Source organism: Columba livia, chromosome 20 (assembly GCF_036013475.1).
Source record: "Columba livia isolate bColLiv1 breed racing homer chromosome 20, bColLiv1.pat.W.v2, whole genome shotgun sequence".
Classification (NCBI taxonomy): domain Eukaryota; kingdom Metazoa; phylum Chordata; class Aves; order Columbiformes; family Columbidae; genus Columba; species Columba livia.
Window position 1 is genome coordinate 2,747,559 of NC_088621.1, and position 18,449 is coordinate 2,766,007.

The window sequence follows — 18,449 nt, forward strand, 5'->3', positions numbered from 1 at the left end:
TGCACATGTAAATCGAAAACAAAATAAAAGGGACAGTTATCAAACTGCCTTCCTTATGAAGAATAATGTTGTATTGCCCAGAAGAGAATTCCAAGGTTTCTGAGAGCGGATGATCAGCTACAGCCTGGGCAGTACAGGGGGAATGCTAAACATTTTGCACCTACTCTCAAGGCGACATTAACAGCTGGTTATCTGAAAAGCAATGGACGGTGACACACGGCGCACACAACTGAGACATGAGAAATGACATTCTTCCCGTTGTTTGGAAATTGTCTTATGCAAAATGTTACTCATTGAACGTGAAAAAACCCAGCAAAATAGTCAAACTCCGCACTAGAGCGCTGTAATACTTTAGGGTTATTAAGGTGGCAGTAGGGGATTAGCTCCTCACTGAGAAAGAAACAAACTTTACAGTGACAAAGCATCGCAGCTCTTTGCTTTCTTATGTATTTCCATTGAGGAAAAAAGCTATTATTTCCTTATGTATAGCTTCGACACATTTGAAACACTTGTTCTTCCGACCAAAATGCATCTATTTTGAAATAAATCCAAAAGAGCAGCCCACAGGACAGCAGGGCCTGCTGACCGACTGCAGGACAGAACCTGGCCGAGTGTTGGGTTGGCTTTTTTCCAAATAGAAAACACACAGTCACCCCTGACAAAAATTATAAGTTGGCAGCAGGAATGTGAAGACATTTACTAAACACTTTGCATACAAAGACTTCTTCACCCAGACCCATCGCTGTACATGGTACAGCACAACACAGAGTAGGAACAACAGTGCCTGGGACAGAGAATGCACGTGGTTGTCCTGGTTTTGCTAAAAACAAGTTTCTCTTTCAGTGAATTTTGCCTGTCAGCTAAAGCTTCATATTAACTGCATTTTCCTGGAGAACCAGACACATGTTTTGGTAAACCTAGCAATGGAATGTGAAGTTATTGATAAGCAAGGATGGACATGTCACGAGAGGGGTGACAAGAAGCAAGTGACCAAGAAACTGACCAACTGTGTATAACATCCCATTCACGTGAATACTTCATATAGAAGTGCGAGATCACGAGGATCTCGTCCTTTTTTCCTTTTTGCCCTTTTCCCTTCTGCTTATGGCCGACATTAGGAGAGGACCTTGCGAGTCGTCCCTGTGAACTGAGGCCCAGTGACAGACTGAATCCAGCTCCGGTTGGCTGCAGAGTCCAGTCCAGGACTTTGGGTGCCGGCTCTGCAGTTGCTGAGACTTTCAAGATTGGTTTTGTATATTTTGTATTATTTTCTCTATTCTTATTAGTAGCATTAATAAAACATCTTTAATTTTTTCCAACTCTCTTCACTCTGTCCTTCTTTTCCTCCCAATCACCTCTCCTTAGTGGAAAGGGGGGAGAGGGAGGGGGAAGTTGGGGGGGGGAAGAGGGGGTTAACAATACATCTGCCAGGGTTTTATTGTCACCCCGCAATCTTAACCCTCGACAGTGGTAAATGCCCTTTTGAATTGAGATCAGGATGGTTCCACCATTAACACCAATTCCTACACATTTTCCTGAGTAATGTATAAGCATGAAGATTGTACAGCCACAACCGTACAAAGTAAAATGGATAAAAAGTGACAGTTCCACTCCTTTGGAAAAATAATTAAAACAAATAAAGTTTTATTAATCATGGCACTGAGACCACCGAGACCTTTCCAAGTTGACTGAATGCCACAGAATTGGCACCACAGTAAGAACCATGTCTTCACCCACATTTCAGGCCACTAAACCATTGACAGTGACACGCAGCAACAAAACTCCTCTTGGTGACTTTTCCTTGCTGGATGCAGCAGAGGCAGATTGCGTTTTTATGCCTCGGCACTCCGACTTAACGCAAAGCAGAAGTTTTCCTTCTTTCCAGTTACTCAGTTTGCATTATGCAAACGCACCCGAACAACTGCGCTGAACGGCCTTTACCCACAGCGGGAGCAGAGCAGCCCCGAGGATCATCCCATTTCTTTCACTGCGCCGCTTAAACCTTGTGCTCTTTGCTGCTTTCTCTCAAGGTAGCGAGCTCGGGCATCCAGGATTGATTTATCATTATTCCTCCTCTCCATCTTCTTTGCAGAATTGTCTGTGGTTCCTTCTGGAGGCAGAGGAGAGAAAGAGAAATGTACTCTTCTGTGTCACAAAAACCCAAAAGCATTGTGTCCAGTTCTGGTCCCCTCAGTTCCAGCAGGACAGGGAACTGCTGGAGAGAGTCCAGCGCAGGGCAACAAAGATGTGAAGGGAGTGGAGCATCTCCCGTGTGAGGAAAGGCTGAGGGAGCTGGGGCTCTGGAGCTGGACAAGAGAAGACTGAGGGGTGACCTCATTCATGTTTACAGATATCTAAAGGGTGAGTGTCAGGAGGATGGAGCCAGGCTCTTCTCGGTGACAGCCAATGATAGGACAAGGGGTAATGGGTTCAAACTGGAACACAAGAGGTTCCGCTTAAATTTGAGAAGAAGCTTCTTCTCAGTGAGGGTGGCAGAGCCTGGCCCAGGCTGCCCAGGGGGTTGTGGAGTCTCCTTCTCTGCAGACATTCCAACCCGCCTGGACACCTTCCTGTGTAACCTCATCTGGGTGTTCCTGCTCCATGGGGGGATTGCACTGGATGAGCTTTGGAGGTCCCTTCCAATCCCAAACATACTGTGATACTGTGATTCCAGTTGCTCCTATTTGCAAAATACCCCAAAACCCCCAACAGAATCTCAAATGATTTTCAAGTCCCAGTCAGTCATTGGAATGACTTCCAGAGAGGACAAACTGTACCACAGTGGGGAGATACAAATAAAAGCCTTAACTCCCATGTCAGTATTTGCAGGTGGGCTCATCGCGCCCCCAAATGCGTATCTTTCTTTTTAATTGTAACACGTTATGCATCTTGTGTAATTTGGAGAAGCAATGGGTTCCATAGAACACATTTCACGCTCAGTTTAGGCAGGAAAGAGGCAGCACTGGCAGCAGGAAAACAAAAAAAAAAAGCTTAGACTAAACTATCTTAAAATGTGCAGAGGCAGGAGGAAGAGGGAGGATAACACACAGATAAAGGAGTGGGAAAAGTCAATACTCCAGATCAGACACCATTAGAAACGCACATTCTCCCACTGAGCTGCGACCTTGGGAGTGTTTCTCCCAGAAGGAAAGAAAAGCAAGAAATATTTTCAGTTCAAAATAAAATTTAAAACAATAATTAAAAAAAAAAAAATCATTCAAAGGCTCCAAAAACTTAATTATAGTGTGAATAAAGCAGCTACTGCGGCCTGTTCCGAGGTCTCTGGGGCCGGGCGCCAGATTCTTTGATACGAGCAAGAAGCTTTAATCAACATTCGCTCTTGGAAGATTTGTGATTATTCTGTCATGGAGTCAAATAGTAATTCAGCTCATGCTGCGGCCCTTCCACCGGGCACTAGGGAAGCCTTTGTCAGCTATTCGACCACCTATTTTCATGAAGTTCCAAGAAATACAACATCTGTAAAGCCAGTGTTAATCTCAGATGAATTTAGTATTGCCTGGTGAAGTCAAAAAGCTCAGGGAGGACAAAGAGAACAAACCTCAGCTCCTTGGACTTCAGATAAATAGATGAAGCTCCTCTGTGTTATCCAATAACACGAATATCCTTTCCAGCAAATTTATAACCAAATCCAATTCATGGTTTTATCATTTAAAATGGTTGTTTTACACAATAATGCAGGACAGAAAGAGATGCTGGTCTACATTTTTTCTATTCTTAAGGAAATGGAAGAAAATCTGTATTGCCAGTGCCTGCACTGTACATTAATGGTTTGGAAGCATCAGTTGGGAGTAGAGAGGCCCTTTGAATACTTGGCTGCTTTACAAAACCTGCTGACAGAAGAATTCAAAGAATGTCAAGCAGCCAGATCAGTTAGCAGGCACCAGTTTTAATTAAAACTATTTAAACATATGGCATTAAGTTCATTGTCAGAATGAGACATTCGCCAAAATGTGATAGTTTTTCCTCTACGCTTTTTGTTTGGTGGGGTTTTCTGGGACGGTTTATTGGGTTGCCTTGTGTATTCTTTTCTCTCCCCTCACAGCCCGTAGGACCCTTCCCTCTCAGGACAGTATTATTTTGGTTATCTATGGCTAGATACCTTTTGCAAACTTAAACAGTGGTTAGACTCAAAATGCTTTTATCCAGCTCTGTGTTAAACTCCTGCTCCTGTCAGCTATAAATGGGGAGGCACAGCAAGAACCGGTATGCAAACACCACTACACACACAGCCGAGGCAGGAAAATAGGGATCGCAGAGCTGTAGTAAGACAAGAAAACACCTAAAGCTACACATATCAAATGTGTTAAGCACATCCAGATTAACACCTGCCAGTCCAGAACACGTTCAGTGATATAATATACACACACATGTCCCACAACAACCAAGAAAACTACACATCCCGTAAATATGGACTAGTAAGGTGCTCACCATGCTGCCTTTTCAGCTCCTCCTTATGCTTCCACTTGGTTATTTCCTCTTCGGTGACTTCTTCACGCGCCACACTGCTCAGTTCATACGCATCAATTTGATGCAATCTGGGCAACAAGTCTTTGACCCATTCATAGCGAACGGGACACACTGTCCGGACATAGATTTTGGATGTCACTGTGACATCGTGGAAGATGATCCACTCGAGGCGAGTCTCCTGGTTATACAGCTGAACAAATGAAAATGTTACTTCAGTACTGATAAAAAATAACTTTTCTTTCTACAGCACCCTCCATTGGAATATCTTCCACTGCTTCAGGTGCAAGAACAGCATAAAGCTGATACTACCTTAACTTTCAGACAGGGAAATGGAGGCAAAATGACTTTCTTAAAATTGCCCAGGAAATCCAAAGAGGCAGAGACAAAGCTCGGTCTGTGTCTCACTCCTTTCATAAGCCAAACATTTCCTGAATTTGAAGAAGTGAGGCTCCTCCCTGCTCTCAAAATGAACCCTGCAACAGTGCTTCTCTTGGCCACAAATTAGCACGAGCCCAAAAGAAGAGGAAGATTTCACAGGGACCTGCCTCTTATTCCTCGTCTAGATCCTCTGCTCCTTTATTAAGAGAATTTGTTAACTTACTGTAGATGAGGGATGGATATAGACAATGCTGCCGTGTCCATCCATCGTGCAGAATGTCCTGGCTGCAGATCTGAAAAGTTTGTGAAAAGAAATAAATGTATAATGCAACATACTTTGCTGTGATTAGACAGCAACACTCAACTAAGCAAATCAGCAGCAGCACAGAAGAAAATACTCAAATATATACGCAGAGGAATATCCTTCCAGAGTTAAACTGTAAAAAAACAAATGAGGAATAAAATACAATCTAATTTACCACAGTAACACTGCAGATGTAACAACATAATAATAAGCAGGCTTTGGGACTGAAATCTTTGACAGCCGTGGTAACTGGGCATTTCCAAGCCTTTTCATTTAGTATCTGGAACTACTCATCAGCCTTCAAGTTCATTTCTTCTCCAGGAACGTAATGAGAGTCAAACCAGAGACTCCACCGGGCTGCCAGCCCCGCGCAGAAACATCACCTGCAGCTGCAGTTGCTGCTGTCAACAGCCCGACTGCTCCATTTCAACATGCAGCTGCATCTTTAGAGAACGTGCATAATACCTTTTCCATTCCGTTCTCCACACTTTATCACTTACCTCCTAGCTACGTTGATGAAGTATCCTGCACATAGACATCTTCTGAGAATCTCAGTTCTGGAGCCTTCAAATGTCTCTTTAGGGAAGTCTGGCAGCTATGTAAAGAAAAAACACCATGAATCAGGATATCTCCTAAAGAAAAAGGGGCTATGGCCCCTCCATCCAATGGATTTTAAACTCTGGGTTTCTCACCCTGCAAAAACCATGAGGAAAGGAGGAAAACCCTCCTTCTTGCTTGTAATCACCACCATACCTACAACAAGGATGCTCTAATAAAAACCTAAGTGGAATAGTTTCTACCAGAGAAAGGCAGCAGCCATCTGGCAAAAGCTCAGTGGTCCAGCACATGTCTCAAATATAAACTTATATAACTCAATCGTATATAAAAATTACATTTTTTACCTGTTTCAGTTTACTGATTATTTCCCGAAGTTGTTTTTCCACACTAAAAGCAGACTTTAAAGCTCTCCAATGGATCCAGTATTCGTGGCACCAAGCTGAAGGAGACTTGCTGAGAATAGAAATAATTGTATTATAAAGAAGCCCTTTGTAAGCTGAAGGCAGAAAATTGCCTCTATTTTTTGTTATGGTCATACAAAGAAGGCAACCTACACAGCCAGATACTTTGTGAGTTTAAATAATAAGTGTCTTGATAGAAACTTCAGATCCCAACAAGGAATAAATCTGCAATTAGGTACATGTACATGCATGTGCATATACACAATGTATTTAAAAACCATCAGGAGCTGAGGGTTATGAGCAATGCAAAACCACTTACTGTAAGGAATCGTTTTATACCTTGCTTTGCACTGTTCAAAAATATTTAAGAGGGTGGCAAAGTCGTTGCATCCTCCCACTTGTGAGGCAAGTTCCTGGTGTTGAAGTTCTGCCTCCTTTTGCTTCTGAGGATCACCTGAGGAAGCAAGTTATATCTCACTTCGACAAAGGCATTTCTATTTATCGCTCCTACTTAATTTTCTGTTAGTATCTCTCCAAAGCGTGTTTGACAGTCCTGGCTCTTTATTCACATTATTTTTAGATTTGTCTCCTCCACACCTGCATTTACAGTTCTTTCCCCTTGTGCTGTGGCTGAACGAGAACACGTAGATGTTATTCAATCTGTGATTAATCTCATCAGTCAGCACTAGAGATGAAGACTTCTCGTCTCTCCGAAAGAAAGGTTCTACATATTGCGCTCTCACAACCAACTCAGATGCCAACGTGCAACAGCAGCTTTAAACAAACAGCTCACAGGGATCCAGAGAAAGTTTTGCTCTGGGAGAAATAACAAGACTGTTGAAAGCACCCCATCACGGCACATCTCATCTGTTTAACTCTGCTTTTGTCCTAGTGCTCAAGTGCCGCACTAAGGGGGGGCCTTAACATAAATAAGAGCCTCGAAAAAATGTCATCTGTGAGTTCAGTGCGAATTTGCCCTCACTAAATGCTAGGAATGTACCAGGCAAAACCAACACCTCCAAAGTGTTATTTCAAGTTTCAACCCAAAGACTTTCTTCCCCAGCACAACCCACCCCCTTTCTAGAGAGGGATACGGCTGCAAATGCCAGCGCGTTGCTGCTGTGCTGCAGGGGACGGCAGAAGTTTGCTGGTATCACAAATAAGGAGGCCCGTTCATACACATATCACCCGTAAGCAAATTCCTTCACGATGGGAGTCTCTGTGTTTGCGTCCCGGTGTACGGGGTTGCCGGAGAGTAACGAACGTGTGTGCGTTAGCTCGCTGACCAGATAACAAGGGCACATCGCCATGTGGAGGATGGGAAAGCACAAGCACATTTGTGGGAAAGGGAAAAACCCCAGAGCAGGACCCAGGCTATCAGCACTGCCAGCACGGTCTTTAGCTGTTGCACTAACGGGCACGGTTAATAGACGACAGAGATAACTGGACAAAAGCCAATGAGTGACTAGAAAGGACAAAGGTCTCCCACAAAGGCTGTGCCACACATAAAGACTATATATGTAGCGCAGCTGGGGCGACAGGTTGGGGGTGGACTGGAGGGGAAAGGAGAGAGTAGGGAGGACATGGGAGACTGAGTTTAGCGCTGGTGAGAGGTGTTAGTTTGGAACCACAGCAGAATTACATTTTCCGTTTAGAAAAACATTGGAAATGAAGCTGAGCTTCTCACAGTAACTTAAAAGGTAATATGGTTAAACAGAGTTATGGAACAGAAAAGCCAATCCAGAGGCAACCCCATCTCTTAAAAACAAATCAGCTGACTGTACTTAGACCAACAGCAAGACATCTGCTGTGCTGTATTTTGGTTTTCTGGTGGTTTTGGGTATTTTTTCTCTTTTCCCTGCTGTAACACAGCTTTCCCTCTCATGACCTCCCAGCAATCCACTCGCTCAGTCATATGTTGTGTTCCAGCTCACAGCCTTGGGACAAACGCAACCCAATTCCACGCTATTTTGAAGCCTTTGGAATCACTGTTACCAATTCCTAGTGTGCAATATGCCCTGACTCCAAGACCACAGAAAGCTGTAAAGCATATGGGTAAAGTGCCATTGTATATTTGTCTTAATCTTATGATTCTTCACTACAGATCTGGTACAATACACTCTGGGAGACGAAGCACTCTCCTTGAGGAACCTTCTTCACACAGCAACGTAAGGGTTATTTAAAACATTAGTTTAAGGTAAATACATATGTCTCCCACCAGTGTTTGGCCCAACTAAAACCAGTTTATTCCCCGGCCAGAGCATCCTTACTCTCAAGGACGCACAAAATACAGCATCAGTTCCCACTTCATAACCTTGAGATACATCTACAAGATACTGTGGCCTCACAAACTATTAGCACTGAAAACTACTGAGAGCAAAAGCCCTGTAGAAAAGGCCTCCTGGTGAAGTGGTGTGTGCGGCCTCACCATTGCCTGAGACAGCCCTGCGCAAGCACAATTCCTCACCCATCCGCAGCTGCTTTGGGACGATGGGGTTTCCCACCTGGACGAATGAAGACGTTTTCCACAGACAACATGGCTGCGATGGGAAGCAGCAGATCTTCGCAGTCGAGAGAAGCAGCTTTGATGACAGCACAGGTCAGGTTGGGAGGGAGGGGAAACTGCACCAGGAATTCACCCAGCCTTGTCACGTGGCCTCTCCTTATCCCAGGAAACCAAGATTCAAATATCAGGCTCAACAAAACCACGTTTAAATGTAAATCAGAACATGCACGCACAATGTCAGCCAACATATACAGAAAAAGAGCAAGAAAGCAGCATTTCCCTCTGGACTGATCTAACTCCACAGTCTGTGTGTGCCCAGATGGGTGCTGGCCACACCACAAGCCTCCCTAGCCAAAGAATGTTTCACCCTTCTCCAGTTTGCTTATGCCTGCTTCACGGCAGGCAAAACCAGCTTTTCATGTGTATCAGATGCCTAAGATGTATATTTTTGCAAGAAGAATTCCTGGAAGCTGAGGATAAGATCTCGCTTCCTGCCTGGAGTTCTTGGATGGGGCTCACAGCAAACGCCAAAGCTGCTGTCGGAACCGCGCTCAGAGCTGAGGTCTTGTCTGAGGTCACTCAGGAACTCCAGGACAATGCGGATAACTTAATCTGCACCTCTCGAGTCCTAAGCCATGCCCTAACGCTAATTTTACACAAAGTATATTAAAACCCAGTAGTTAACTTCCTGCTCTAATAAGGAAACCTATTGTACTGCTGGGGGAAGTCCTTCAGTGCACATGAACAACTCACTGACACCAGTTAAACCACTAGATTCTCAATTCTTGTAGAGACTACACCCTTTTATTTTTTACCTGTCAATAGCATCACACTGGTAGAGTTGCTTGAGAGCTTCTAAAATGTGCCTTTCTTCAGGGCAGTCCAAGTAGGGAAATCTATAGTAAAAAAAGAAGTAGAAAATCTCACTGTTCAGACTCAGTATAGCTTTGTTAATTTTCATATTTATTAAAACACTTTTGTAACCTTCCAATCCAGGTTTCTGACCAAAGTGCACGGGTGTGTTCCTACATACGAAGCTTCATGCTGAAGAACGATGGTGACAGATCCCAGCACGGCAGACGCAAAGACAAGCTTTATTTTCTGCACACGTGCGATCCGAAAATTGAACAGTTCCCCAGAGGTGAAGTTTTTGGGACATAACTTCAATATTTTAAAGGAACTGTATTAAGTATTTAATTTTGGAGGCAAGGAGTTAGTTTTGGCAGATTCTCTAACTGAACCTGAGCTCAAGATCCAACCTGGAACTACAGACTGAGGAGAAGAGCAGAAAAGCTGATTGTATTGGAGTGTCACAGTTGGCCAGGGACCTAATCCCTTCTCTTGCCAACAGGCTGCTGGTGCCTGCGCTGCCGAGACTCCGTGAGAAAACGATAATCCCCCTTCCATGGGGGTTACCTGATGACATCGTGCACGGAAAGGCACTTCAAGGTCAGGATGACGGATGTCAGGCTGGTTCTCTTGATCTCGGGGACCGTGTGATCGGGCATGCATTGCTCCCAGAACTCCTCGCTGTAGAGCCGGTAGCTTTTTCCGGATGATGTCCGGCCAGCTCGGCCAGCTCGTTGCTTTGCTTCGCTCCTGCCAGTACAGACAGACGGGGGAAAAAAAGCCTCAAACTCTTGATCCCTTCTGCTATCACACAAAAAACCCCACTGTAGTTACGATAAATAGCAGCAATTTCCGTGCTTGTAGATGGAAGATATATTATACTGCGCAGCAATTGAGAAATCCAGCTATACAAGAACCAGCAGAATGAAGAAGAATTCCTGTGCAAGGGAAGATGGTTTGAAATTTCTCTTAATCAGGCTGCTGTGTTCAGCAAACACAAGCTGACGTGTGAGCTGCTCTTCAGACTACAACGCATTGTAATTCCTTCTTAATGCCTGTAACTTATAGGAAATACAATGTCCTGAACCACTTTCTATTTAGGAGCAAACAAAACGGCTTTAAATTAGGGAGCCTCAAAGCCACCGCCCCTCCTTTTTTCATATTTCAAAGATCAATCGGTACGCAGTAGTGTCAGAGCAACTCCCAGGAACACCAAGCAAACGACCTTTTAAAAAACTTACTTTGAAATGGGAACCACCTCCAGTACGTCCAAGCCAACTCGGGGGTTGTGATTCAACTGCTTCACAAATCCACTATCCACTACGTACCTGAAAAACGTCACACTCTGTCAGAGAGGAGAACAGCAGAGGCCTCAGCAGACAGGTACATAACTGCCACGGGCACACGACCAGAGCAAGAACACGTCTGCCCCACAACCGCTGCAAACAGTTGAACTGGCTGGTCACCTGCAGCCCTGACACTGTTCAGTCTACGGGATGTTACAAATAAAACCTCTCACACTCAAGATTAGTAGAGATGAGATTTGATTTCAAATTAGGGTCCAATAATATTAGTTATCTGTAATAATATCAAGGGGTTTTTTATTCATTACACACACGAAAAATACAACAGGTAATAATCTCGCAGGTATAGTAGCAGAAGGATGTCAGATGTCTTTTCTCAAATCTAGTAGAATTTTCTGAATTATTCCCTCTCTTACAGCTTTTATGAAGAATAGGAAACAGTACCTGACTCCCTCAATCGTCAGAGATGTTGCAGCAATGTTTGTGGACACCACACATTTCCTGACGCCCGTGGGAGCTGGCAAAAATATTCTTTTCTGTTGATCTGAAATGACAGGTAGTCAGTCAAGCTGTTTGCTCGGATTTCAAACCACATCTCGAACACTGTGCAAACTTACCCAAACACGTAGCAAAAAGTAATCTGGATGAAATTAGAAAGTGAATCACCTAACATTTTAAAATATAGATTTGATATTATTTTGGCATACGTCCGAAATCAGAGAATATCTTCTTTATTGTTTGCATACTCAAGAAGATTTTGAGATCAAGAAAGGCGAATTCTCCTGGGTACTTCCTGACCCAGAGCCAGGAAAAACAAACAAGACGTCTGGTCTTAATAGAATCTTCGTGAAGGATTTAAAGGGTTTTAAAGTGAAGGTGAATATCAGTTAAGCCCCCTGTGTTTCCAGCAAATACTTTACCATGTAACAAAGCAGCACATGCAGCTTTCATGAATTCATTTGGCTTTCCAAGGGAAAAAAAAAAAGGGAGGTGGAAATTAAACTCTCCCCTTAGATTTTCTCCCTTATTATTCTTGAAAAACATCAACATCTCTTTGACAAAAGGTCTCTCCTGTGTATTTAGAAATATTCAAATATAGAAATATTCAAATCATTGAGTAAAGAAGGAGCTACACCTTTCTTTTATGCAATTTTTGATTTTGTTCTTTCAAAAAGGTAAAAGCTTTGCTCCCTCTCTGCAGATCGTCACCAGATCTCTCCCCTCAGCCTGGAACCGGCCGCCCTGCTCCTCTCTACACTTATTCAGCCTCTTGGCATTCTACGAACTACACCCACGCACTTCACCATCGAGTTCATCTGAAAACACAGTGTCTGCGTGCAGCAAAGGTCAAAGGGCCTTTGTTTTTAACTCTTCGAAACTAACTGTGGTATTGCTGCCAAACAAAACAGACTGACTCACCCGATAACCTGCACTTCTCTGTGCTGTGTCACACTGGACTATCTTCCCTTACAGGTCTGCTCTCATCACCAAAAACCTGCTGGCAATAGCTTTTCCACGTAAAATAAAATGTGAGGGCCTAAGTAAGACATCTGAACTTTGAGTGACAGGATATCCCTTCCTAAGCTGGAGACCCCGACGCCATGTGAAGCCATTTCCAGTGGACAGGAATTTTAACTGGAGGCTGAAGCTTGAGAATAGTTTATGACCTCCACAAAAAAACCCAACAGAATAGTGCTATAGCAGTGTAACAAATGGTTTCACGAATGCCATTTTTTCCAATCACAACAGGAATATTTTATTAGGATGTTGTTTATAACAACTCTTGCAGTTAACAGAGATGTGAATTAAGTTCCATGTGACATTACGTGCTCTTACCTGTTGACATTGACCCATACAACGGTAAGATAAGGAGGCCTTCAACAGACCGGTCGTGTACTTCATACCGGTAATCGATGGATTCTGCTTTCTTGAAAAGTAAGTCACAAGCTTTCTCTATCTCAAATTGACCTAAAAAATATAAAAGAGCATTTAAGCAACCTACACAGTTAAAACTCTGCCCTACAAGTTTGCAACATTTTCAAACAAGATTGTTTTGCCAATATTACAGAGTCATCAACACCATTACAACGAGGAAGCAATATTTGTGAGAGTTCATTTAGGAGGTGACACCCAGGCTTTCCCCAGTGCCTCTCACCAAGAGAGAACTGCATAAGCCTGGCCCGCACACTGGTGTGGGGTTTAGCAGCTAAAGGAATTCTCCCTTCCTGAATTAACACCAAAATAAAACACATAGACAACACCAGCAGAGTAAATTTGGCACATGAAGAAATTAGTATATGCAAATTTTTAAGTTAATATTTTATATTTTTCTTTTCTTTTTTTCTTTTCTTTTTTTTTCTTTTTATATTAATATTTTTCTTACTTGATCTCATAGGCAAAGTCGTACCTAAACATGCTCTGAAATCTGTCATTTCACAGGACTACATGTGTCAACCTGCAGCTTTCCCTTCTCTGCTCACTGCTCTGGGATAAAATAGAGTCCTTGGAAGGATGGACGGTTTTGCTGGCAATGCCACGCTTCACCGTAATAACCATCAGCTATCGAAACAAAAATGCTCACCTGTCAGGAAAACCAAGATGTCACCTTCTGGTTCATTTAAGTGGATATCCAGTGTCACTTTTACAGCCTGAAACAAACAGCAAACAAGCCAGTGACAGCTGGAATCTCACCCAATCTTTCTAAAACTCATCGTACCAATTCTTCCCTAAGTTCTGCAGAGACGCCAAGAGCACAGCAATACACCAGCTAATTCTTGTTACAATTATCATCTGTGAAAGACCCCAAGAACACAGAAACGAAGTAAACCAGGCCAGACCTCTGTGACATAGGCAGAGCTGCCCGTGTCCCGCGGGCTGAGCAGGTTGCAGAATATCTCCTTGACGGGATAACTTCTTCCTGGAATATGCAGCACTGAGCAGTGTCCAAAGAACTCCGAGAGCTTCTCCACCTCCAGGGTGGCTGACATCACCACCACCTTCATGGCCGTCTTTCTGCCTGCTGGTTCCTTCTGTAGAAACAGTTTCTTCAGCAAACCAAATAAAATATCCTGATGGAAAAACAGAGGCGACTTATGTTAGTACCCCAGTTTTTTTAGAAGGGTCTGACAAAGCTGGAATTGACTCATGTTTGCCACTGATATAGTGAAGACAGAAAATCACATTTTCAGGGCCTAAGCATTCAGAAGAATAAACACCCTTACCCTGTTTTGCACAATTTAATCCATTTTTTATCAGCTCTTCTCACAGCCTATAAACAGAATGTGTGTAGCTCAAAATCCTTTGGTTTTCATTTTTTATACTCACATGGTCAAGTAATTTGCAAGCAACTACCACAGACCCACTTTAAAAAGTCATCACCTTTTTTGTACTATTTGTTGTTATGACTTCAGCAAGTTTCTTTCCCTCTGCAGTGCTCTGGATTAAAAACCTGCTCCTTTTAGTAAGAAGCAGGCAATGGAGCAGTTACTGTTTACATCACCCTGGCTCAATGACCTGCAATACCCGCAGATGTGCGAGGGCAGAACTGGGGTTCAGAAAGCGTGTTCCCTTGCCCCCAGCTGGACTGGTACGTTGTTTGCTGGACTGGCGGGTTGATACACAACACAATCTCTTGAGCACTGACTGACCCGAGTCTCTTTGTTTGCCACGGAAGGGTGAGAGTGACATTTGATAACTTTTGGTACTTAGGTCAGTCTCGATACTTCCATGACCCCAAAACCCATAATCTCTTTGCACAGTCATAAACACATCCCTAAGACATATTATGCCTTAGAGTGAGAGAGGTGTTTCAGGGTTTTGCTTGTGTGTGTGTTTGTTTTTCCATTAGGATTCTAATTAAGTTAGGATTTTAAGTTTGTGTTCACTGTGCTGGCTTCAAACTCCTGGAAATTTTGGGAAAGTATCCAATAACCAGCCAAGTTTAAACTGCTTTCAAATGCAACAGCTACCACAATTCCAACAGGATTACAGGCTGATTTTCAGATCATGCAGCACGTAATAAATGAAGAAGCAATTGTATGGTCCTAGGACAGCAAAAGGATAAAGTGTATCCATGGAAAGTCAGCCAAAATCCCTGGGGACTGTGCAGAAGTGAAAGAAAGGAATAAGCAGATGTCAGTAAAGGAGAGACTTTGACTCAAAAGAACAAATATAAGGTGACACTCACAGTGCTGAGGCTCCGCTCATGAGCTTCATCCAAAATGATGATACTGTACTTGCTGAGAAGGGGATCTGCTAAGATTTGCCTCAATAAGCAGCCATCGGTCATATACTTGATGGCAGTATCCTGCAAGGTTTAATTAGACATTCAGCTGTTATCCTGGGTTTCTACTTCAAAGTAAAAGCTTCTACGAAGCCCACGTTTTTGCCCAGAACACACACTGAGGCTTATGCACCACATCGCAAGTGCTTGGCATCATTTTGCTTGTTGGGTTGATCAAGTGAGTTATATGAGACATACAACTGCAGCTTCACCACAGCTGGGGCAGAAAAGGCTTGGAGTCCTGCACACAAAGCCCCAGGAGAGGCAACGGGGCCGTGTCACCCCATGGTGGCACCTCTACAAGCAAACTGAGCCACCACCACCACCACCACCCCCCCTGACAGCGTCACCCGGCGCGCAGCCCGGCCCTACCTCGCTGGTGCAGTCGTCGAAGCGGACCTGGTACCCGACCACACCGCCCAGCGAGCAGCCCATCTCCTCGGCCACCCGCTGCGCCACCGACACGGTGGCAACGCGCCGGGGCTGGGTGACACCGATGGCCCCGTGCTCCGCCAGGCCTGGGGAGGGACAGAGAACAGGGACACTGAGCTGTGCCGCTCAGGGGCGGTTTGTGCAACAGCACCTGTAAGGAACATTTAACGAGGAAACGTTGTTTTTACATAACTGAGGACCTGGCGCCTGACCCCAGCAGGGGGAAGGACTGAGAGACATCAGACTATGTAAAACTATGTAAAACACGGTCTTTTCCCAGAATATATACTGATACCTGTATGCATACTGATAACTATATTTACAAGTTAATTTAGGGGGAAAGGTAGCCAAACTACCAGGAATCCATATTTTAAATAGATTAATAAGGGGAAAGGTATTGTATGTAAACTGAGGCAGGCGTCGGGTGGTCTGTAAACCCTGAAGTATCAACTAATGGGGAACGGGGGAGGAAAACTGCAGCCAGGATTTTGGGGGGATATAAGCAGGGGCTTTTTGCCCTATTATGTGTGCCTACCTTTAGGTAGAACACCCCGTGTTGCAACATCGTTATTAAAAAGATTGCTTTGCTGAGAGATGCTGAGCCTATCATATTTGCAAAACAACTGTTTCCTACACCACATACACACGGACACATCGTTTTAGTTGGAAGTTTCGCTCCAGCCGCCTCCTCTCCCCACACGCACACGGCCCGGCTCCCCGAGGGGACAGCACCACTGTCTGCGCTGCGCTGGGCTCGTCCCCGCGGTCCCCCCCGCCGTTACCTGCCTCCAGGAGGTACTTGGGCAGCTGCGTGCTCTTGCCGCTGCCGGTCTCGCCGGTGACGATGAGGAAGGGCCGCTCCCGCACGGCCTCCACCAGGGCTCGGCGGTACCGGCGGATGGGCAGGCCGGTGCCCGCCATGGCGGCGGAGGAGGCCCCGGGACACCCCGCGGGGCCCAGCGGACCCCTCGGGTACAACACCCTGCACGTGACCGGAAGCGGCGCCGCACGCTGATGACATCTACTGTTTACGCGCGTAGCCTCAACGCCCCGCCCCCTCAGTAAGCCACGCCCCTTCTTGAGCTCAGCCCCCCGAGACCCGTCTGCTCCTCAAGCCCCGCCCCACCTCAAAGCCACGCCCCACCTCAAGCCCCGCCCCCCTCGTCCGTGCGCTGCCCCAGGCGGGCGATCCCGCTGTTCATCCCAAAACCGTGGTTTATTTCCTCAAATCCGCTGCCGTTTTTCACAGTGCCGCTTGCTCCTTCCCGAGGGACGCTGCCAGCGCGGGGGAGACCCAGCAGCTCTCCCGGTCCCGCCCCGGGGCTCCCTCTGGTCAGCGCAGGTCCCTCGGGGTCTGGCACAGTTAAGCTGCGGTGTAAAATACAGAATTATAAAGAAACACAGAAATACTGAGTGATTTGGGTTGGGACTGGGTGCCACAACCAGCCGTTGTCTCTCAGCAGGTCACACAGCCCGTCGCCACCAACACGGTGCACGAAGAGACACGGTGGGGAAACAGCTCCGCGGAATCAAAGTCCGTGATTTATGGACACGCCGCCCCAGCCTGGCCCGCGGCCTCGGCTTCCCGGCACACCCGTGGGTTCCCGCGCGGCCTGAAGGTGGCAAGCGCTGAACGCTCAGGGGACACCGGCCTGCGGGCCAAAACAACCGCTTAAACCAGCCCCTTGCTCCTGCTGCAGCGCGATTTTGGCGTTGTGTTGTGTCTGCACGTCATGCCGTTTGTCCCCCTTACGGTCCTGCGTGTGCTCGTGTTTCGCTCCTCATTGGGTTGTACCGGTCACAATAATCACCCGGTAAGTTTGTGGTCACCTGTTGACTCCAGTTTTCCCAAATCACCTCAATTTATACTGGGACACGGAATGCAAGGAATATTTACCTGCTGGGAACATTTGCAACGTGCTCTGAAGCTTGGAAAGCGTCACATCAGTCCCTGATGTCACCAACTTCAGATGTATCTCACCTATATGGGTTTGTTTAGCCTGTCTACAAACTGGCGTTGTGAAATCACAGCAGATAAGCCGTTTTTCTGCCATTTCTTATTAACGTAGCCAGAGAGAAGAGAACATCGCAGCAACTGTTTCATTACAGTACCACAACTATGAGAGATACCTGGTATTACATCTCTGGGTTTATTGCTCTGAGGTGTTTGCTGCCATCTGACCAAAATTCAGAGAGACAAATCCCAGCAGTTCACAAACTGTCCATCAGCTACTGACAATTCATTCGCAAAATGGTCTTTATTTGCAACGTGCAGACGATTCCTGCTTTGAATAACTGTATAAATCCTGCATTTCTGCCTGAGGCTCTCCTGTAGCAATTACCTACAATTTCTTAAACGCTCCTCTATAAGCATAAAAAGTACATCAGTCCAGCAGCAATATCATAATAACCAATCTCTAGCTCTGTTCGCTTCAGTACATAACAGAACGTGCCAATACGCCGTATGTTGTGACATCCCTTTATCAACGTGTGTCACATTTATTGCCTCACGATGTTCTAATGCCGTGTCGCTATGAGTAACTCAGTTACTGGCAATCACGTACACTGCTTTATTATCCCTGATTGGAAACTTCAAACACACCCTCATTACACTTCTTGGCACACATTTAATAATAATTCTTTAATTTTTTTTATAGATAACACATGTATGCATGAATGCACGCACACTTGCGCATTCTGCTTGATTTTATTTAAATCACATACTGCTTCGGGCAGACTTAGGGGTGGGTAAAGCTTTCCAATTGTCTTTTTTTGTTCTCCTAGCCTGGGAATAGCAGATTTGGGTTTAATCAACCCCTTTGCAGTCTTGAACTTTGTCCTCCTGGAATACAGCGCCATTCATTTAAGGATTTTCCTCTGTCTAATAAACATTAATGAGTCACACTCTACAATTCCCTTGTGATCTTATCTCAGTTTCACAGATGGG

At 45.0% G+C, this 18,449-nt stretch overlaps 1 protein-coding gene across 4 annotated transcripts; it reads right to left on the reverse strand.

The window, feature by feature from the left end:
- Window positions 1-1,614: 1,614 nt before the first annotated feature.
- On the reverse strand, window positions 1,615-16,554 carry DHX40 (DEAH-box helicase 40). 4 transcript variants are annotated; one of them, XM_065036279.1, is made up of 17 exons: window positions 16,285-16,554; window positions 15,443-15,588; window positions 14,975-15,094; window positions 13,626-13,856; window positions 13,370-13,436; window positions 12,625-12,756; window positions 11,233-11,332; window positions 10,726-10,812; window positions 10,052-10,234; window positions 9,451-9,531; window positions 8,634-8,791; window positions 6,469-6,583; window positions 6,073-6,181; window positions 5,671-5,765; window positions 5,090-5,159; window positions 4,450-4,678; window positions 1,615-2,110 (listed from the first exon to the last, which is right to left on the reverse strand). In XM_065036279.1, the coding sequence occupies exons 1-17, from the start codon at window positions 16,421-16,423 to the stop codon at window positions 1,971-1,973; spliced, it is 2,202 nt and encodes a 733-aa protein (XP_064892351.1). In that variant the 5' UTR covers window positions 16,424-16,554; the 3' UTR covers window positions 1,615-1,970. The 4 variants fall into 4 exon arrangements, with proteins under 4 accessions (XP_064892351.1, XP_064892350.1, XP_064892349.1 ...); XM_065036278.1 differs by having other exon boundaries at window positions 1,615-2,107; window positions 16,289-16,538; XM_065036277.1 differs by having other exon boundaries at window positions 16,289-16,538.
- Between the last annotated feature and the right edge of the window lie 1,895 nt (window positions 16,555-18,449).

What these genes read in the sequence shown, in the direction of transcription:
- DHX40 (XM_065036277.1), bottom strand. Translation starts at nt 16,523, where the DNA reads ATGTCATCAGCGTGCGGCGCCGCTTCCGGTCACGTGCAGGGTGTTGTA. An exon ending in GTATGGGTCAATGTCAACAG is followed by an intron (nt 11,333 to 12,624) that starts GTAAGAGCACGT and finishes CTGTCATTTCAG; the next exon opens with ATCAACAGAAAAGAATATTT. An exon ending in CTGACGATTGAGGGAGTCAG is followed by an intron (nt 10,813 to 11,232) that starts GTACTGTTTCCT and finishes GACGTTTTTCAG; the next exon opens with GTACGTAGTGGATAGTGGAT.